The sequence below is a fragment of the Mus pahari genome, chromosome 13 (assembly GCF_900095145.1).
Source record: "Mus pahari chromosome 13, PAHARI_EIJ_v1.1, whole genome shotgun sequence".
Taxonomy (NCBI): domain Eukaryota; kingdom Metazoa; phylum Chordata; class Mammalia; order Rodentia; family Muridae; genus Mus; species Mus pahari.
In genome coordinates this window covers 29454871-29477128 of record NC_034602.1, presented here as the reverse complement: position 1 = coordinate 29477128, position 22258 = coordinate 29454871, and the positions used below count along the sequence as shown (strand labels likewise).

The 22258-nt window shown below is 51.7% G+C and overlaps 1 protein-coding gene across 2 annotated transcripts in view; it reads left to right on the top strand.

The window, feature by feature from the left end:
* Nucleotides 1-22258, top strand: part of Sorcs2 (sortilin related VPS10 domain containing receptor 2) — a 369891-nt gene that overhangs the window by 326559 nt on the left and 21074 nt on the right. For both annotated transcript variants that reach the window (XM_021210728.1, XM_029545261.1), the window contains exons 9-16: nucleotides 3979-4158; nucleotides 9753-9899; nucleotides 12411-12513; nucleotides 13763-13839; nucleotides 16992-17083; nucleotides 18051-18158; nucleotides 20887-21007; nucleotides 22064-22197. In XM_021210728.1, coding sequence (XP_021066387.1) covers nucleotides 3979-4158; nucleotides 9753-9899; nucleotides 12411-12513; nucleotides 13763-13839; nucleotides 16992-17083; nucleotides 18051-18158; nucleotides 20887-21007; nucleotides 22064-22197 — 962 coding nt within the window. The remainder of the gene's footprint in view (nucleotides 1-3978; nucleotides 4159-9752; nucleotides 9900-12410; nucleotides 12514-13762; nucleotides 13840-16991; nucleotides 17084-18050; nucleotides 18159-20886; nucleotides 21008-22063; nucleotides 22198-22258) is intronic.

The following is a 22258-nucleotide window of genomic DNA, read 5'->3' as shown; positions in this document are numbered from 1 at the left end:
TTTTAGGTGAGCAGAGTGGAACATGCCTGTAACCCTAACAATCAGGAGACTGAGGCAGGGGGTGGGGGTTGGGGGGTCAAGATCGTGAATTTGAGGCTAACTAAGCAGAAGGGAAAGACCTTAAAATTTTTCAGAACACATACACGTACTTCACAGTTTTAATCATCAAAGTTCATAAGGCAACAGGCAACACAAGGCAACAATCACAAAAAGACAGGAGAACATGATTTGTTCACAACTGAAATGATGCCTAAGAAAGGCCATCTGGTCGACCTGCTGGGACAACAGCAATAGGATTGTCTCAAGATGCTCAGGGAACTGCAAGAGGACACTATGCGCACACACAAAAGAAAAGTCTCTGAAGAGATAGGAAATGTTAAGGGTGCCATAAAAAGAAACCCTGGCATAGTAATTAGAGTAATTAGAAAGAAATGGGAAAAATAATGAGCAAGGAAAGTTCACCAGAAGGACTCAGATCTGACAGGCAGAAGAAGAATCGGAGCACTTGAGGACAAGATAGTAGAAGTATTATCATCTTTTGACACCACTATCAAAGCAGCACATACACGCTGAGAATCCTAAAAGGATGTGAGAGCAAGGGGCAGAGAGATTGATTTAAGAAACAGTGGATTTCTATCAACCCCCAAATGATGAAATGCATGAATGTGAATATCTCAAAAGTTGACCAATCCCAAGTGTGGAAAACACAAAGGCACATGCCAATGTACATTTTGATCACATGATAAAGCCATAAAGATGAAGGAGGAGTCTAGAAAGCAGCACAAGAGATGCCACTTCTCACAGGTGAGGGATTCCCTGCTTAGATGATCTGCAGATTTCTTACCAGAGGGCTGGGAGACAGAGTAGGCGAAGCACCGACAAAATAGGAAGAAGGTGCCGGCTCATGGGAACTTTCGTGAATTTCATATAAAGATCTGTGCTGGGGCTGGAGAGACGGCTCAGCAGGTAAGAACAGTTGTTGCTTTTACAGAGGACCAGTGTTTGATTGCCAGCACCTACGTTGAGGATCTCACAACCTCCAGTAACTCCAGCTCTGGGGGATCTGATGCCCTCTTCTGGCCTTTATGGGGACCCATGCACATGACATACATTCACCCAGACACATAGACACATTAAAAAAAAAAACCTTAAAAATAACTATGGAATATTTCATTGGGATTCCTTATGAAGGTCCATGAGAAATTTCTGCCATCATGCTTATTGAAATGTTCTAAAACCTTTTCTATATGTGATAGTATATTGTAATTTATATACAATTTATGATTATAACTTACTAGTTTTGATTTGCATGTGAGCATATGCACAAACATAGAAGTGATATATGTAACACACGTATGTACCACTTCTACCTGCCTGCCCATCCCTTCTTCCATGTTCATCTCTTTGTCTCAAGGTAAGGATCTGGAGAAATTCTAGGCCAGTTCTCAGGATTCATTCTGCTCTTCACCTTAGTTTAGCCAAACTTACAGTCTAGCTGCTGCTCAGCTTCACAGGGAGGCCATCTTCCTCATGTATTTACAATCAGCCAATGAGAAATTAATGAAGTTCTCTTGTGTCACTTCTGAGATCACTATATGGAGGTCCACCCTTCTTCCCCTCTCCCCTGTTCCCGCTGCCTTACATTCAGTGTAATGCTGAAACTCTAACACCCATCTTGGGCCCTGAAGGCAAGCACCATGTCCTGGGACAGTAGAATGATGACCCTGCAGGAGCCTCCACCCCTGGTGACTTTGCAGGACCTCCATACTAGCCTGCCTACCACTGGACTCCTCTCACAGGCAGGAGGCTGTCTCTTAGAGACTCCTGAGTGTTTTTCTTCTACAGATCTTTCCAGGCCATGTGTGCCAACCACATGTGAAGGTTTTGCGCATCTATTAACAGCAGAGCTAAGGAGTGGTTTTGCTTGCTCCTCTAAAAACGAAAATTGAGGAAAATAAATGGAGTTTTATGAAAGTACAAAGGATTTGTTGCACTAGTCAGCAAGGCTGTATAAACTTTCTCAGTACTGGCTCACAGGAAGGGGCATAAGCCATCTGCTGGGGAGGGAACCAGTCTGGACATCACAGTAACAGGCTAACAGCAAGCAATAATCATTCTAGAGACATTCCCTGTCTCTGGTGTGGCTATCTTCCTTCTTAGAATTCATGGGAAGGAAAAAAAGCAGAGAGGCAGGGAGTTCATGGCAGAGGAAGAGACACCACGCAGCGTTGCAGAGCGAGCTATAAACCAGACGTGGAGAGTGTGTGAATCATGCTTACGAGAGGGCCTGCACATAAACATGTTGAAGTGTTAATTCCAGGTCTCTCTAGAGGGGCGCTGAGGATGGCCCCAAGCTGCTTCATAGCTTAGAGGAAGCATTCGTGCAGGGCATCTAACCAGTTTGTGTAAGTGGCGTTCGATCAGGACTGTCACCTGAATTACTGCACCCCGTTGTGCCAGCTCCCTTTGCTCATTCCTCCTATGAGCTTGACCCAGCCAAGCCTTCTTGTGGGAAAGTCTTCACTTTCTCCCAGTCCTGCTTACTCAGTATCTGCTTAACCGCGTGGCCCAGGCCGGTATGCATGACCTTCCTAGTGGACTGCAAAAATGGTCCCCAGCCCAAAGCAACACAGCACGCAGCTCAGGGACTGGGGTTGGTACATGGGTGTCGGCCAGCCTGTTCCCACAGGCACCCCAGAGCCTTCCATCACCCTGCAGTCTAATCTCACATATGGGACTGGGCTCCGCATACTTCTTCCTGAGTCACGCACCTCTTAGTTCATCCTGTCTGTGTGTCAGGTTTGTCTGTAGACACAGGACCTAGATGCTTTCCTGGCGGGTGTTCCAGCTGTAGCCCAAGCTGGCCTCAAACTCATAATTTTCCTACCTCAGCCTCCTAGGTGCTGGGCTCCAGAAATGTACTACTATGCCCACCTTAGAAATGCCTTTTGGACACATGGCATAGGGTACAGTCTGGCAGGGAGGGGAAGGGCCCGGTGCCAACGCTCAGGAGTCCAATGGGTCCCTCATCAAAGAGACACAAACAAAAATCACTTCCCCGAAGTGAGCACACCCCAAAGGGCATGAGGGGAAAGGGTGTCTTCATGTGTGGGCACCCCAGACCCTGCATTCATCTTTAGCCCTGTAGCCTGGCGGTCCTTGTCAGAAGACTGAGGAGTTTCAAAGGGTGGAAGACAAGGCTTGGAGGATACAGAACAAAGTTGTTCACTGGGAGATGGGGACGTTTTGATACCTCGGCTTAGCGGCCCCGGCTGCAGCTTCTCCAGTCAGTCTACATAGCTCTGACCAAAAGGGAGGACAAGGAACCGAGGTCAGCCCAGCTTTGCTTTGCACTTGATAGGGCTCTTTTTCTGAATTGTACAGTTGTTCAGCCAATTCCTACAGAGCTACCTGACCCACAAGGGGAAACTGAGTCCTGGAGCCATCGCCTGGGGTGCTGTTCCTATAGGGGTGAGGGCTGGGTGCAGTGGATGGTGGGCATGTGGGACTTGTTTGAAGGGCTCTGTGTGGGCACCACACTCTAACTGTTAAAGCAAGTTCTTCCTTTCTGAAATTCAGGGCAGAGATAGGGCTGACAACGGGCCCTGATGCAGATGTGTCATAAATAGGTGCTGGATAAATGAAGGGGTGATTGCATCCCAAGATGGGGGGGAACCCAGCCCTGTACCTGTTACTCATTCTGACCATGTGGGGAGCTCTTCCTCATTGTAGGGAGTTGGGCAATGTCTAGTGGGGGGGGGTGAGAAAGAGGACACATCCCCAGACTATCCCCCAACCTGCTGTGAGAGGTCCAAGCCTCATTCCCATTTCAGAGGTATGACATGGAGGTCTATGGAGGTGAAGCCGCTTGCCCACAGGACTAAGCATCAGAATCTCAACCTTGATCAGCTCTCCAGGGCAGAGAGGAAGTGTCACTGTGCCCCAGGCTACCATCTCTGACAGCTCCTCTGTCCCCAGGACCTACAGATCATCAGCACGGATGAGCAGCAGGTGTTCGTGGCCGTACAGGAGTGGAACCAGGTGGACACCTACAATCTGTACCAGTCAGACCTTCGTGGGGTTCGCTACTCCCTGGTGCTGGAGAATGTGCGCAGCTCGAGGCAGGCGGAGGAGAATGTGGTCATCGACATCCTTGAGGTAGGCGGCCCCAGGCAGGATAGGGACAGCTAGCTAGCTGCTCATGCTCCCCACCTCCACCTCTCTCCCATCTCCCTTGCCTAGGGAGTACCGATACCTGCAAAGCACCAGATGTTCCAGGCTTTAGGGCCAGAGGCTGAAGCAGCATAGGGAGTTAAAGGTAGAGAAGGAAGCAGATTTTCTGATGAGATCATTGAGACAGTGTTTGCTAACGAGAAGGAGATTCCTGGAGGGAGACATCTTGCAGAATTGAGATTGGTCTTTATTGCATGCAAGACTTTCCCTGTGCAAAGGCAGCCACAGCCAGGTATGGTGTGAGCAGCTGTCCTGGAGCTGGGAGAGGCTCTCTACTCTGTTTCTCTCCTCCTGCCCCGTGACGTCCCCTACCTCTCCCTGTCCTGAGAGCTGGCATCTGTCACCTCTATACATCTCTCCTACCAGTCCTTACCCCTCCACATACATTGTCCAACCTGACCTGCTGTGACTGGCCTCTCCTGCTACCTGCCTAAGATGGCGGTCCCTGCTTTGCCCCTGCAGGGGTCCTGGCCTTCCCTGGCTCCACACATGTCTCCATGGGGTCTCACTCATGCTAAGGCACTGACCCAAGCTTCTGGAATTCACACCAATGCTCTCCACTGGAGAGAGTACCCTCATCCTCAAAAAGTTCACAAGGGCTTCTGACAAGGGCCCGGTCTGGACAGGCTCCTCACAATCCTCCTCACTTTTCTCTTTTGGACACCAGGGGCAGGGGTGTCAGTATTATTTAGCCCATGTGCAGGTTAGGAAACTCAGACTGTAGGCTCAACAGAGCCCTCCCACATCAACCTTTCAAAACAGACCAGATCTGAGCATAGCCAGCCACACTGTCTACCAAGATCTTCCTTCACCTCTGCTCTTGGGGCCCCCCAGGCCAGTGGGGAGAGCCATAGGAGGCTTACTGGTGCTTCTACTGTTGGGTGGTGAGTCTGGCTCAGAGGGTAGCCCTTGGCAGACAATGGGCTCCGTCCCTTCAAACAGGAGGGGACCTCCCAGGTGGAGGGAGCCTCAATGTGTCTCCGGCTGTCAGCGGCAGTGTGGAGCCATTATCCCCAGCGAAATGATGAATGTAATCGTTTGTTTGTGAAGAGAGCCCATTTGTCAGTGTTCCCTCCCAGCTGGCGCTGCAGAGGGACAGTGGCATCCTGCAGCACTCCTCTGGCAACACTGGAGTCCTCAGAGACTCAGAGACAGGGCTGTTGCTCCAGGTCAGGGTGAGCAGTGATAGATGGGAGGGTGTCATGGACAGGGCACTGACATGAGGGGGCACTATCTACCCTCTCCACAGATACCTGTCTCACAGACACACAGACACACACACACACAGCCTGCCACACTTGGGGTTCCACCCTCTGTCACTGACAAGGATTCTCCACGTGCTGATTACCGTCCCCTCGCCTCATGAAGATGACTCCCAGCGATGTCCTTGAGCCCACACTGCCCACGGGACACAGTGCAATGCCTTTTGACAAGTCTAGGTGGAGTCAGGGGAGGCCTCCTGGAGGAGGGGTGCAGCGCTGAGCTGGAGTCAGCCAGGGGAAGAAGCAGTGAGCTGAGCCAGGCACAGACAGAGACCACCAGGAAGAGGCTCAAGGGCCCGAGAGAGGTTCACACAGCCAGGTGCAAAGACAGCATCCACTGCCCACCAGCTGATGCCTCCAAAGTGACTCATCCTCTCCGACTTCATGAAATGGGAAGTAGCTACAGGCTCAGCTCTGGCTCTCCATCACCTGGGCTCTTATCTGGGCTTAGGTATGTGTTTGCTGCGCTGTGCTGTGCTGTGTTGTCTTTGGCAGGTTACTTAACCTCTCTGGGCTTGGTTTCTGGGGTATGAGGTAGCATCCATAACAATGCCCTCTTTTAAGATTCCGGGATGTCTTTCCTAGGAAACAAAACCCAGTCCGGCAGAACTCCATGTTCCCAGTGCCACCTACTCGGACACTAGGGATGGCGGGTGGGAAGGGCGTGGCTTGGCAGAGGGTGCATGAGTCTCCTGCATATGGTCACTAGGAAGCCAGCAGCATGTCCAGGTTCTCTGCTGTTGAGTCGCGGGGTGGTCCGCCTGGTCTGCGTGGCCCCTGGTCGTGTTGCCTCCTTAGGACCCTATTAGATTTCGACAGAACTTTTCTGAGTTGCTCTGTTAGAGTTGGGAAGAGGGTTCGAGGTGTCACAGACTATCACAGGCCAAACCACTCACTTCATGGGTCCTGTGGTCACACAGTGTGTCACAAGAGGCGCTCTGAAGTACTTTTGGAGATGTGTATGCCAGGCTAACTGTGGGGAGCAGAGAGTCTATTGCAGCAAATCCTGATGACATGGGTAGGAGAGACACCAAATGAAGGGACTCTAGTAGGCCCAAGCATGGCAAAGTGGCTCTAGCAGCCCTGCCCTTCTACCCTATTCCCTCTGCCTCTCTAGACACTGTTAGGTTACATTCCTAAAGCTAGTACCCAAAGTCTATCCCCTTATTTGGCCGCTTCCTCCTCCTGAGGCTGACTACCAAGGTCCAGCTATCAGAGTATTAAAGTCCAGAAATCAAAAGCCATTTTTGGCTGCCCTATTTAGCATGCCCAATTAAAACTAAACACCTCATCCTAACACGGGGGTTTCCCCTTTGACCTTTATAGACCGCCGTTTTCCTATGGCCACATCTGTCTCCTCTCTATCCAGAGACAGCTCTTTGTTCTCTGGGACACATATCCCCTTCCCCCTCTCCCCCATTCGCTTCTCCCTCATCCTCTATCGCCTGTCTTTGTCTCTTACTCCATGCCCTTTGTCCCTCTGAGGCAAATACATCTCCTTTGTGCTGAGAACTTTGTCCTGAGGTGTCACAGGCCAAATACTGTTCTCTTCACCAAGGTCCCTAAAAATGTATTAACAGCAGGAACACAGCAGCATGGACTGCAGAGACAGAGAGGGAGGCAGAGGAGAAGGGCGTGGACCCAGGTTCTGCAACTCAGGAACCCGCTAGGACACTCATCCTGAGGTGGAAAGGCGGTCAGAGAGCAGAGCTGTGGCCAAAGCAGTCATTTCAACCCGTGGTACCAGGAGGTGTTCCCCGCTGGATACTGAAGTCACTTGGCAGACGGGCTTCCATTTTTTTTTCCCTCTTGTTCTCCATTTTCTACTGGAGTGCCCTTCACAAGACCCTACACTTGATCCCACGTTGGTTCAGAAGCAAGTACCTCACTCTCTCATTTCACAGGCCCATTTTTATATTTATACCTATTCAATACAATCTGTAGCCTTGGAGCTGGTGAAATTTAAATGGAATTTTTTATTTTTCTAAACTTATACTGATATATAAAAGGAGAACTTTGGGGACCTTCAGATGGGTGAATGCGTTTCACATAACAGACCCACATGTGTCTGTGGTCATAGGGTACACTTGCGAAACAGAATATACCCAGCCATCCAGCCATCCCCTTGAGCCCAGAATCCATGCCTCTGTGTGTCACACTGCCTGGTAAAGGGGAGGCAAGGCGACAGGCAGGCTTGAGGCTGCCACTCCAGAGACAGTGTTGTAATACACCATCTCTACAGAGCCCTGGTAGTTATGGGGTCCTTGGAAGTGGAACAGAGAGGCAGTTGTGGTAAGACAAAGGAGAGCTATGATGGTGGCCAGGAACTCTGCATTGCTGGCTTTGAAGATGAAGGAAGATATCCAGGAGTCATAGCCTGTAGCAGAGGAACAGATTTCTCCCTACAGCCTCCAGACAGGGGCACACTCCTGACAACAGATCAGAGACTCAGGTCAGAGCTCTGGCCACCACAGTGGTAGATAAGAAGTGTGTTGTTTGAAGCAGTGTTTGTGATGTTGCAGCACATACAGATAGTAGATATACCATTGTTCTATCTGCTAATCCACCCATCCATTCATCTATCCATCCATTCAATCATCCTCCTCTTCTACCCAACCAACCACCTGTACCCAAATACTCACCCATTCATCCATATACCACCCATCCACTCAATAATCTACTCATGTCTACCATTCATCTACTTAGCCTCCCATCTACTCATGCATCCATGCATCCATCATGCATCTATCCATCCATCCATCCATCCATCCATCCATCCATCCATTCATCTATCCATCCATCCATCCATCCATCCATCCATCCATCCATCCATCCAATTCATCCATAAGCCATCCGTCAATCTACCCACCTATTCATCTTCCCACGCTCCCATCTATGTATTTACTCATCCTCTAACACAACCTCTCATTCACAATTCAACCCTCCACCCATCCACTTATCTACCTCTCTATTCATTCATCTACTCATCCTCATCTACCTAGCTACCCATATATTCATTCATTTATCCATGATCCATCCACCCATCTACACATCAGTCCATCTACCCATTCATCTACCTGTCCACCCAACCATTCATCCACACATCCAACTGTTCATCTATCTTCCTACCCACCTACCCATTCATCATTCATTCATTCATCCACTGATTCATCCATCAACCTACCTACTCATTCATCCTTGGAGATCTTTCCATCTATGGCTCATCCAGCCCACCATTCGTCTACCTACCTATTCCTCGCTCTGTTCCTACATCCATAGCAGCACATTTCTGGTGGGATGTCCACCTGCACTGCAGACATGCACATGGAGAATAACTGCACTGACTTTTCAGACTCAAATAAGATGATGCATGCTGAGCTCAGCATAGAGAGCACTGATGCCCTTGTTAACTGTTTCAGTTAATTATTATCCTTGGCTCTAGAGTAATGAGTAGAATAAACAGTTGTCTGAGCCCCAGTACCTTGAGAAGAGTGATCAGCAACTCTGTACTATACAAGAAGTAGATGTCCCTCTGCTGTGGGGCTTGGATGAAAGGGAGCATTTCTGTACCTGCCACACCACCCTAAAAGCACTCAATGAATGTGACTTTAAGTCTTTGTCAATAAGGGCTTAAAGAATATGTTGTTCCTTGGAGGAACTGGATTTAAGGTGAAGAAATGGCTGGCTTTTGTATTTTCTTACGAATCAACTCTGTGGACACCCTTCAAGGCTACAACCGCAGCTGAAGACCTTGTAAGACCCCCTAAGAAATAGAGAAAAGATGGCAAAGTGGAGCCCTGTCCATGAATGCCAGGATAAACAGGGACCTTTGCATTGTCACCAGTTGACTTGTTGGGGGATTGAGCTGTGGGGTCCCAAGAAAATCCAGAAGTCTTTGCTGTGGCATAGGACATCACCATAAAGGTCTAATAGTCACAGCAGGTGAGGGGATCCTGAGCTCCAGCGTAGGAGTGGGGTTGGGGGAATCCTTTCATCAGTATACTGGTTAGTAGGAACCAGGACCCTCCCGGCATCTGATAGTCAGAGGTCCTGGGTAAGATGTTCAGTGTCCGACAGATCACCCAGACCCTGGAGTAGACAGAACTTTTCCCATGTAAGCCCAGGGTTTGTTTCCATGTGTCAGGCTGCAACCAGGTTAAAAGCCGCATGTAACGTTCTCAGTAGGGGGCAATGCCTGGCCACTGTTGCTCTCCATGATCTGTGTCAAGGCTTATGGTCCTTCCTGTGTCTCCTCAGGTCAGAGGGGTGAAGGGAGTCTTCTTGGCAAACCAGAAAGTGGATGGCAAGGTGACGACGGTCATAACCTACAACAAGGGTCGTGACTGGGGTTACCTGAGGCCACCCAGCACCGACATGAATGGGAAACCCACCAACTGCCAGCCGGTAGGTACTCTACCCTGTCACATGCCTCCAGGAGGGTGGCACAGATGCCACTGCCAGGACACACAAGCCACCTGTTTCTGCTAGGCATAGGGATACACACAGAGAGAAACATGGACATCATTCTTGTCCATGAACAAGTGTGAGAAACTGCCCCACCCCAGTTCCTCCCTTACTCTCAGCTCCATAGCCCTTGTCCAGATGACCCCAGGCTGGAGAGTCACTGACTTAAGTTGGTATCTGCCTTCCACGCCTTCATTCACTACCAGACTAGTGCTGTTATGACCCCATGGTGCTAGCAGAGGTCCAAGGGACAACAGGAGCAGAGGGACTCCCAAGCCAGCTTCTGCATTATTGCTAAATGTTATTGGGAGCTGGCAAGTGACAGAGGAAGGGTGACAGCCACTAAAGTGACTAGGTGGCCACTGAGTATGAGCTGCCCTAAGGAGCAGCTTCCCCTGGGCAGGGATGGGATCTGTCTGTCTTGAGCTCTCTGTTTCACTCCATTCTCAGGCCTCCTCTTCAGGCTCCACTGTAGATGCAGAAGGCCCACAAGCCCTGCCCACCAGCATGAGGCTTGAATCACCTGCCATTCATAAAGAAACCCTCTCAGGTCCAGAGCGGCTATGAAAGACTAATTTTTGTATCATCTTTGGGAAGGTGAAGCCACATTAATCTGCCAAAGCAACTTTCAGCTAAGAGAAGGTTCTTGTCTGCAATTACACAGCTCAATGAGGAGGTAGCCTCCATGAGATTTCTGTCCGGGGAACCCAAAAGATGATGGGAGGTGGAGAAAGACACCAAGTGGCCCAGGGAGGCAGAGAGTCCACTGGACACCAAAGTACCTGGGAGCCAGCAGGCCATAGAGACAACGAGCGATCGTCCAAAGCCCTGGCTCCCACCTGAGCAGCTGTGGCCTCCACCCAGAATAGGATAGCACAAACTAACAGGTGACCAAGTCCAGGCCCTCAGAGCTGACAGTGTAGTTCTCAGCCATGTGTGGCTCAGGGTTCAGATGGCAGTGTCAAGGTTCCTGGGAATTCAGGGATGTAAGGTCTGCTGGGAACCATGCCACCCAGGAACAGCTGGGGTCTTTGTCATGGTCTTGGTGCTTATATTGACATTGTCCCTGAGCCAGGGCCAGGTTGATGGGACTTTTCTGCTGTCATGCATTGGCTCCCAATTCTCTGACCGGCTTGGCTGGGGATGTCTCCCTCTAGCCATTGGGAAATAAATGCTCTTATATAGTGGGATATTTGATCAGATTTCTTTGGGGTGTGTGTGTGTGTGTGTGTGTGTGTGTGTGTGTGATAACATATGAGTGCATATTTATGTGAGCACATGCCAAAAACAAAGGTTAATGGACTATCTTTCTCCATTGTTCATAACCTTGTTTTTTTGAGACATGGTCCCTTCACTAAGCCTGGAGGTCAACAATTGGTTATACTGGCTGGCCATCAAAGCCCTGGGATCTGTCTGTCTCCACTCCCAACCCCTTGTCCCAGGGCTTCAGATACATGCAACGGTGCCTCCCTTTCATGGACATGTCAGGGATCGAACTCCAGTCTTCATGCCAAGCACTTTACCCACCATACCATCTCCCAGCCTTGATCAGATCTCTTCTAATAGGATGAATGGGAAATGGGTTTGAAGCTGTTGGTGTCTGGGGTTCTTAATGGAAGCCCACAGAAACATGTATCCAGAAGGACCAGGATGTCTGAAATCCCTCTAGACAGAGCTGAGGCTGGATCAGCTGCTGCCCTCCGTCCACTGAATGATGCAAGCTTTCATTTGCTATACAATTCTGCAGAGGATCTGCCAGCTCCCTCATAGGGGAAGGGCAGAAATGGATAATTCAACCTGCCAGCCACCTTACCTGTAAATACCTGGGCTTGCTGTACAAGATCCCTGGATTCCTTTTTATCTCTATGGCCTGGTCTCACTCTGGGAAGCTTCGGAGGGCTTGCACCTCTGACCCATGCAGAGCCTAGGCTAACCTGACAGGTCAGGACTATTGGAGGTCAAGAAATGGGACCTCAAGCCAAGGTGCCAGTAAAGATTCTGGATGGGAGATGAATCGATGGATGAGTAAATGAATGAGAGTTGGAGCTGCCCAGACCCCAAGAATCCCACAGCTATCCCTGTGGTATCCATGCAGAGAAGCCCATCTTGAGGAAAATCCAGGCTGCAAGGTTCCTCCCTTGGAGAAGATGCAGCCCCCTAGAAGCCCACTGTCAGACCTCTGGTCTTTGTCTCCAGCAGACAGTGTCTGGCTGGTCCATACTCCACTCCTCAGTTCCCAAGGCCCCAGCAAGCTCCTGCTAAAGCCATCCTCGTCCTTTGTCCCCATCACCCAGCCAGCCAGTTGAGCACAGCTTCCCACCTCCCATTCATTCTTCCAAGTCACTCCTACCCAGCTTTCACCAACAAAGGCCCTGGGGCAGATCAGGCCACAGAACCAGCTTTCTTCAGTTACCCTCACGTGCTGACCAGTCTTCCTTCTTTCATCCCCAGCCGGACTGTCACCTGCACCTGCACCTGCGGTGGGCAGACAACCCCTATGTGTCAGGCACGGTACACACCAAGGACACTGCCCCTGGCCTCATCATGGGTGCAGGTAGGTGGCTACAGCGGCTTTTACAGCCTGAGGGAAGCTCCTATCTCATGGATGGGAACTGAAACCCATGAGCCTGGGGCCATGCTGTGTCCATTAGAGGTGGTGTCATCTCCTCTGAAGAGATGCAACTCCCCTGGAAATCCTAAGAGTGAATGTGACATTGGTGGAGCAGGGGGTGGGGGGCTAGATAGGTGGGAACATGGATGTAGGTAAGTACATGAATGGATGGGCAGATAGATAGATGGGTGGGCAGATGGGTGGGTAGATGAATGAGTAGGTGGATGCTTGAGTGTGTGGGAGCGTGGGTGGGAGGATGGGCAAGTGGATGGGTAAGTGAATGGATGGATGAGTATGTAGGAGGGTAGGTGAGTGTGTGGGAATGTGGGTAAATAGATGAATGGACTTGTAAGTAGATGGGGAGTTGAATGGATAGATGGATGGAGAAGGAGGCAGGACGATATCTATCCTGATGCAACCAGCTGCCTCATCAGGAAGCTCTGTGCTCTAGGTCATGGTGGGATTCTGGAGAAACCAGGTCCAGTTGATGAAGCCATATGTGCCCTGTGCTGTGAGCCTCTGCTTCTCACTGGAAGTCCCTATCCCTTCTGTAGCATCCCACATGGGACAGCTTCTCTGGGCTGGGCTGGGCTGGGCTGGCCTGCATCTTGGATAGGATGCTGTGTGCCTAGAGATAACCCAGGCTAGAGTTCATCCCCCATGCCTGTTTCATCTCCCTCGAATGGCAACTGTGCCCTCTACAGGAACCGAATGTGCTTCAGCTGTGTGCTTGCCTTTTGCCCAGATACACTCTGGCCTCCCCCTGCTCTTTAGCCTCCGGGGCACTTAGTCCCCAAATGCACATGCAGCCCTCACATGTCCCAGGGACCACAAGCCCATGGTTCCCCAGTTGGCTCATATCCTTAGGTCTGACCCTGATCCATCTTCACATATTTTACCCTCAAGTAGCACCTGTGGGCACTCTGGCGCCCCTGAGCCTGTCCACCCCCGAGCCTGTCCACCTTGTAGCCGAGGCTGGGCTCATCTGAGTTGAGCTCTTTCTGCCCAGAGGGAACCAGCTCAAGCCCCATAGCCACAGCAGGCCACTGTGAAAAGGAGGGCAGTCAGGGGCTTTCGGTAGGTGACTATAGTAGAAACAGAGGCCTCAGCGGTTTCCTTTACTGGGGTCTTTCAGCCCTTGGTTGGGGAATCTGCCTGGCCTTAGAGCAACACAGCCTTTTCTGTTGGTCAGGTAACCTGGGTTCACAGCTGGTGGAGTATAAAGAGGAGATGTACATCACATCTGACTGTGGGCACACCTGGAGGCAGGTAAGGTAACGAAGGTACCTGGAGTTCTTCGGCACCCTCCCCCGACTCCTCTATCTGTTCTGCACCCCTTCTTTCACAGGGGTTCTCTAGACTCCTGAGCCAGGTGTCTACACCTGGACATCAGCCTTATCGCTTCAAAAGCATCCTGAGGCCTCTGCTGAGGGCTAGAACCTGTCCAGGATGTGGGACCGGAGAGGGGGTGTATGGAGCCATCTGCCCAATGCATTGTGGCTTTTGTTAGGCATTCCACTTCACAGCCAGGTGTGTCCCTAGGGATATCTGAGAAAGGGGACTGAAGGCCACATGGCTACTTCCTACTTGGCTTTGAGCTCCTTCAGGACAAGAGAGAGACAGTGGTCACATACATAAAGAAAAGGATGGGAGAAGGGCAGGGTTAGGATCCTAGGGGACATCCTGTGTGTTGCTGCAAGGAAGAAGTGTGGCCCAGGATGACAAAGGAAGAAAAGGAAATGAGGAAAGCCTGCCTGTGGGTCCATCCCCTTCAACAGCTGGACCCTGTGCAGCTCCCACACACAGCTGCACATGGATGTCAGAGCCACTGGCTAGAGGAATGCTGACTATCATCAGCCTGTAGCTCAGGAAGAGTGGGGACTCTGGCAGGAGGTCTGGCAGGGCCCACAGAGCCCATGACACATAGAAGCTGCAGGTTTCCACCCCATGCATCTCTCAGGATGGCCCTGCCCCATGAAACAGATGCTGACCACCCCTCTGGGTAGGTGGGGTCCTGAGGCTCAGTTTGTCTAGGGGTGACCTGGCTATAAGCACTTGAGAAGATGACCTGAGCCAGGTGTCTTGCAGACCAGTCCTGTCCCCAGGACGTCTTCATGATGCCTGGCCATGCAGTCACACACACCCTCACCCAGGAGGCATCAAACACTCATCCCTGCATACAGAGCTCACCTCTGCATACAGAGGTGTAAGACTGCCGCTCTCTTAATAAGATGCAACAAGCAAGGCATCTGTAAAGGGCAGAAGAGATTTATTGCATTAAATATTTCTATTTCACCGAAGCTGGTGAAGCCGCTCTAAAGTTCTTAAAGGTCACCGTCTGTCCACCTTCACTAATGGCAGCACCAAAGGGCTTCTTCATTTTATAGACATTCGAGGGACCACTTTTATGAAGCAGCCTGCTTAGGTTTAACTTGGAGACCCAAGGATCGTGTTAGAGGCCAAAAGGTTCCCTGCCAGGGAACAATCGGGTTGACAGGTGAGATGCCCGATTGGACAGCACCTGTGTGCATATGTGTGTGCATGCACATACATGTGTGTGTCAGGGGGAAACAGATGCACATGGTGGTTGTAGGCAGCTGTATTTGGGGAGGAAGACTGTATTGCTGGAAGACTGAATTATCAACAGCTCCAGACCCGTGGGACCCGTGGAGCTGCTGTGGTGTTTCTTCCCTGGCCAGAGAGGCCTGATAGATGGAGGTGGGCCAGAGTGAAGAGTGACATACACGTTCCTGTGCAGTGACACAGCTTTGTTTGTTTGTTTGTTTGTTTGTTTGTTTGTTTTTTCGAGACAGGGTTTCTCTGTATAGCCCTGGCTGTCCTGGAACTCACTTTGTAGACCAGGCTGGCCTCGAACTCAGAAATCCACCTGCCTCTGCCTCCCGAGTGATGGGATTAAAGGTGTGCGCCACCACGCCCGGCTGAGTGACACAGCTTTAAGCCAGGCCTGGTGACACTCATCTGTAACACCGGCTTCTGAGAGACAGGCAAAGGAGATTCTTAAGCAGGTTCAAGGCCAGCCTGGTCTGCAGAGTAAGATCTGCCTCAAAACCCAGGTAACAAAAGACCCTGAGCTTCCTGGAGTGGCCAAGGATCTCACCAACGGCATTCTGAGACCCTGCTAGGATTCTGAAGGATCAGAGAAAAAGCTGAGCCAGGGATAGGTTTGTGTCCCCATGGCCCCGTACCCCAGGGGCCGCTTAAGGTGCCGAGAGCCGCACTTTGGACACTGTCAGAGACTTTCTTGGCCATCTCTCAGACATTGTCTCCAACCAGCTTACTGTTGGGCCTACTTTCTTGGCGTCAGGACCTCTTCCACTCCAGCCAGGGCTGGTGGATGGGCCATACCCATCTGGAAGCAGCAGTTCTGCCCTTTCTCTTGCCTTACCTAGCTCGAACTATGCCTATTCATCTAGCCTATGCCACGATGCTCTTCCCTTCTTTCCTGACCCAGGTCACCTTGCTGCAGACAGAAGCATTCCCAGGAACCAGCCCACTGATGTCATGGGATGGCTAATGATTAGGTCCCTGGGCTCTTCTCTAACCTCCTGAGCCCTGGCACCTCCAACACCCATAGCAGGAGGGATGGCAACCACTACCTCGAGAAGAGGGAAGGTGATGTGGCCCAGACAGCAAGGCCCTCATTCACAGTGTCTGTGGACATACCCTGTACCCTGTGTGTGCCTATCCACTGACATATCCTGGAGTGACTTAGGGCCATGCCTGGCTCTGTCACTCCTAACTGTGAGGCCTTGGTATATATCCTTACTTCCTGTCTGTAATATGATGCTTGCCCCAGGATACCCACATATGGCTGTGACTAACATGGTTGTCCCTCCTAGGAGGACCCTAACAAGATACCTTTGCCTCCCCCAGCAAACCCTCAGGGGGCATTCATTCATTTATGCTCAGAGCACCCATTCATTAATTCATCCATATGGTGGCCATTCATTCATGTACTCATTGGATGCCAGGGCCCCTGGTACTCAGCTCAGACCTCCACTGAGATGGCCACAGATGGTCATCTCCCTCCAATGGCTTCCTGGCTGGAAAAAATGGTGGCACTTGTGGATTAGTGAGGCTGGGACTACAGGCAGCCATACCTGGTGGCAGTGGTATTAAGGACCCAGGCTCTGTCACTACACCCCACATGGGCCTGGGGCTCATCCTGACCTCAGATCTGGGCACACTGTGCTTCCCTCATTGCTGGGCCCTTTGCTGACCTGGGTTTCTGTGGGAAGGATGGGGAGTGTACACACTACCGTTTCCTCTATTCCTCAGGGTAGAGAAATGGCCACCGTCGGCCAAACCCCTCGTGTGCTAAGTAAGGGGTGAGTATGGGCGTGTTGGAGGCTCTGCTAGCCTTGTCGGGGTCTCACCTCAGAGTATATGTCGCCCTGCAGGTCTTTGAGGAAGAGCACCATGTGCTGTACCTGGACCACGGTGGTGTCATTGCCGCCATCAAGGACACCTCCATCCCCCTGAAGATCCTCAAGTGAGAGCATGGACCAGAGGGCGGACATGTGGGCAGAGAGCAGACGCATGGGCAGAGGGCACAGAGCAGACTAGAACAGTGCCCTGGGAGCCTAACACTGGGGTGACCCACGCCTCCCAACCCTCTGACTTGCCCCAGAGATGGACCATGTTGCCCTTAGGATGAAAAAAGAACACATGGCCTAGTCATGGTAACTTTGAGGGGGGCTGGGGGCTCAGGAGTCCAGAGAGACACCCTAAGTATCAGCAAGAAACTGTTAGTAAAGGAATGGAGCCAGGAGTACAGATACGGAAGCCAGTGGGTGCCCAGGTAAGAGGTGGCTCAACTGAAGCTTCAGATAGCTGAAGGACCCACTGACAAATTGAGGACGGGGTAACATGGATATTCAGGAGGCAGAGATAGGAAACGTCCAGGCAGCCAGTATCACTTTAGTCTGAGAAAGAAAGAAAGAAAGAAAGAAAGAAAGAAAGAAAGAAAGAAAGAAAGAAAGGAAGGAAGGAAGGAAGGAAGGAAGGAAGGAAGGAAGGAAGGAAGGAAGGAAGGAAGGAAGGAAGGAAGGAAGGAAGGAAGGAAGGAAGGAAGGAAGGAGAAAGAACTGTGTGTCCTGGGAGGTAATATCTCTGAACATTAACATGTCACTGACAGAGGAACCCTGAGCTGTGATCAAGCCTTGCATGCTATTCCTGGATGTTTCTAAGTCTCGGCTGTCCCTGCTATTCATGGGGCACAGTGCCTATGTGATTACCAGTGATAATGTCTATGGTACCAGTCCATCGCATTGCTAATTAGTCAAGGGTGCCACGGGGCTGGCAGGTGGTCTCACTGGAGAGATGTGGCCCAGTTGTGGCCTAGGTGTTGAGATGTCCCGGAACTGGTCTCTGGTGGATAGGAGTCAGGCTTGGGGGATAGAGCATCATAGAAAGGGGTAAGGCCATGCCACTCTGTGGGCACTAGTGTCCTCTCACAGGTTCAGCGTGGATGAAGGCCACACCTGGAGCACACACAACTTCACCAGCACCTCAGTGTTCGTGGATGGGTTGCTGAGCGAGCCAGGAGACGAGACGCTGGTCATGACGTGAGTGCGTGAAGGGACGTGGGTGAAACAGGCAGATGTGAGGAAGACGCGGGTCAGAGCCACCCCCCCAGGATAGCTGGTCTCTGAGGTGGCCTCAGACTGAGCCTCTGCTTCCTGCTACTAGGCCAGTGGCTCCTCCTCTCACCCTGGCTAGCAGGCACATCTGCTGCCTGCACTGGCCAGTGATGGCCAGGAAGAAAGCTGGGGAGGTGATATGGCCTGCATGCCTCTCCCCGCTCGGGGCCCCAGGGAGCATTCATAGAGTCCCATGAAGTGTCTAGAGAGCCCCATGGAGCATCCATGATGGCTACAGGACCCCACAGATCATCCCAGTGCCCCCACAGAGTGACCACAGCCCCCTGGAATCCATGACCCCCCCAGGAGCAGATGGAGTTCCCCCCACAGGCAGGCTGCAGTGAGAAAGCCCACTGTGGGCAGATGGAGTTCCCCCCATAGGCAGGCTGCAGTGAGAAAGCCCACTGTGGGCAGATGGAGTTCCCCCTACAGGCAGGCCTCAGTGAGAAAGCCCACTGTGGTGCCGACATCTCATCCTCCTTTCCAAGTGGCTGGCAGAAAGCCAGGACAAGCCCTATTGCAGGACACAAGTAGTATGCCCGAAGAGCTGAGCTCTGGGCATGGAAGACTGAGCTAGTCCCAGTCACCCTCTACTTAGCAGCCTGGGAGGCAGGCAGGTTGTTCCTGGTCAGGTCCTCCATGATGCTGTGACCTGCCATGACCCTGCGGGGGATAGGGGCGGGGGCTCATGCCTCCCCAGTCTGTGTGAACTGTCTGTGTGAAGGCTGTGGAGGGAGACAGCAGGGGAGGTCAGGGCTATGGTGCTTGGTATTTGTCCAGACAAGCAGGTGAGGAATTCTGGGCTGGGGCAGACTAAACCTGGTCCCTTGGTCTTTACAAGGAGGCTGAACAGTTTGCCAGGATAAACCTGCAAAGCGAGGACTAGCAACAAAGGTGACAGCCTTCACAGGGCTCTCAGAGCTCCAGCAAGCTGGCAGGGTTCCCAAGCCTCCGCTTCCCCAGCCTGGCCCCACCACGGGGCCACTCTCTGCCCTGAGCACATCTCCTCCCCTCCTCCGACTCACTTCATCCTGTAGTCTGCATTTTGTAGCTGCTTTGGGACATTTGTGCTTTGTGCAGCCAAGGTCCTCAGATCCGGGTCTGGTCCCAAATGCAGCTTTCATCCCTGCAGCCGGCATTCATCTGGAGAAAGCTGCAAAGTTCACAGGCAGGCGCGTTCACGTTTTAAGTTTTTAAACAGCGCCACAAGGTTCCTACGGAGCCTTTCACAAGGCTGCGTCTTCAAACAGCTTCCAATTTCAGTGGGCATGGAGATGATTCACGTGACTCAGGAGGGACACGGGCTGGCAGAATGAAAAACTTTTCTGTCTGGGCTTAGGACGGAGCCCCACGCTTATGGAACCTTTATCGTCATCCACCCAGAGGTCACATCTCAGCTTCCCAGTCACCTTGTCAGGACATTGTTCCCAGCACTGCCCACGGCACAGCACAGGACAGAGGGTCCCAGCCCTGGGCTGTACTATGAGAGCTTTCAGCCTAGCAGGGCTGCAGGCCATCCCTAGGGTGGAGCCAGCAATACATTCTACAGCATGGCCCACATTTCCTGCTCTCTGCCAAGTAGTCAGTGGCCCTTTGGCCTCTCCTGCTAGGACCATTCAACTAGATAAGAGATACCCACAGTAGGAACTAAGGTTTCTTTACAGACAGGAACTGGCATACAGAGATGGGATTAGCTGGACCAACTTGCTTCTCTGCTTGAGCTCAGAATGTAGAGCATGGGACGTTCCCATACAGGAGATGCTAGGCTATCACACTCAGGCTAAAAGGTCATGTGTGAGCTGCCGACCCATCTACCACCCTGGGTGGGGCCCTTCCTTAGTCTGCTTCCCCTCTGAAATCTGGGATGAGCAGCATACATTCCTCACAGGACACGGTGAGCCCTAAAGAGATGGACAGAAAATGTGGGAACCCCCTCTCCAGCTGCCCGTCAAGGTGACAGTGAGGCTCTGACAAGAGGAATGCCCATCTGAACAGGAGGTTCCCCGAGACAAGGCCACCCATGGTCTGCAGGGCAGTTGGGTGGGAGGAGCCAAAGCTAGCGTGCAACGCTGGTCTCAGATCACCAAGCTGAGCATGCCTAGCCTTCATGCACCATGGTGCTTCCTGTGTAGCTGGCCGCCCTCTGTCCCTTCCTCTGCTCAGTGGGATGCATTGGCTGTCACATGACCCTTTCATCCACTGTCCAAGCCTTCCAGTGATTTATCTCTCTGGAGTGCCAGTCATGCCTTGGGTAAACAGCCTGGAACCAATCCCACATGGTAGGCAGAGGCAGGTTGGCAGAAAGGCAAGGAGACATCAGATAATACGAGACATGGCTCCTGCTCACACAAAGCAAGTGCAAGGCCTGGTATGTAGGCTATGGGAGGGTCTGTGGCAGCCAAGAAGCCAGGGAGTCAACCCTGGCAGAAAGGGAATTGCCTGGGTCGGATAGATGACCTATTCTAGTACAATCAGCATGCCACAAACAGCAATCGCTCTGAGGACGATGACATCAGGCCAAGGCCAGTGGATGGCATGTCACATCCTTGAATCCTACTGAACAGGAGAGCCATCACAGGTGGTGGTACAAGGAACCTGGGTGTCTGGTCATCAGGGAAGGGTCAATCTGAAGTGTCTTTCTTTCTCCCCTCAGGGTCTTTGGTCACATCAGCTTCCGCTCTGACTGGGAGCTGGTCAAGGTTGACTTCCGGCCCTCCTTCCCGCGGCAGTGTGTTGAGAATGACTACAGCTCCTGGGACCTCACTGACCTTCAGGTGGGCCATGCACCTGCAGCCACAGGGCCATTTCCTCTCCCAGGGAATCTCACAGATGCCAACCTCTCCCCCACTCAAGGATGTTGTGGGCCATCCTCGTACCTGTAGCTGCTCTGGTCTGCAGCTCTTAATGACCCTAGCACCTGCAGGGCTTGAGCCCCACCCTCAGCCAGGAGGTCTCCATGATATAATTTGGGATTTTTTTACTTATGGGCAAACAGGCAAAGACTATATGACATCAGGGTCTGAGGCTGTCTTATGTCATAATGCATCATCAGTGTCTAGCTTTCACACCTTGGGTTGAACACGAAGACCCCATGTCAGCTCCAGGAGGGTGGTACAAGAGAAGCTGACACTTCAGTGGGTACCTGGGGACTGTGAGTGGGTGTGATTTAGTGGCACCTGCTGAAGCTGTGGTCAGCCTGGCGGAGTTTATTAAAGACCAGGGACCCAGATTAGCAAGTGGAGATTTGTAGCCAAGGAAGATGGAAAATTCCTAAGAGGAGACACCTGGAGTCAGAGACTCTGACTGAGCCATTAGCTAGAGCAGTAGCTGAAGTCAGCCAGGAGCTGGAATCTAGCATCGAGAGTTCACACATAGGATAGTCTGACTAGTGACTCAACGGCTCTCTGCAGAAACTGGTTTACAAGAAAGTGCTCAAATGAGCCTTGAAAAGATTCCAGAGTCCCTGCCAACCCCGCCCCATCACTACCAGGGGTCCTGTTATTGGGATCAGGGCAGTGTTGTTCCAAGGATAGCCTAAGAATCTTCTGTGTGTCTACAGGAGCCCGCTAGGCACAGCTCATCTCCAGTTATTCACAAACCCCTGTTGGTCCAGCTGCTCTGTGACCATCAAGGGCCAGGCATAAGGCTTAAGATGAAGGAAGCTAAGCCAGTTGACTGATATGTCAAGTTCTTTTGGACCTCAGTTTCCCTGTTTGTCAAAGGAGGCAAATGCCCCACCCCAGCTGCCACCAGGGCAGGAGCCACAGGACAAACCAGTGACAGCTGTCACTGTCCTCTGTTGGTTCCTCATCCTAGTGTTCTTGCTACAGGGTGATCACTGTATCATGGGCCAACAGAGAAGTTACCGGAAGAGAAAGTCCACATCCTGGTGTGTCAAGGGGAGGAGCTTCACGTCAGCACTCACATCACGTGTGTGCAAGTGCCGGGACTCCGACTTCCTCTGGTGGGCACTACCCCTCCCTCCTGGCTCCTCCAGCACCTCTATTTCATGATGACCTTGTCCC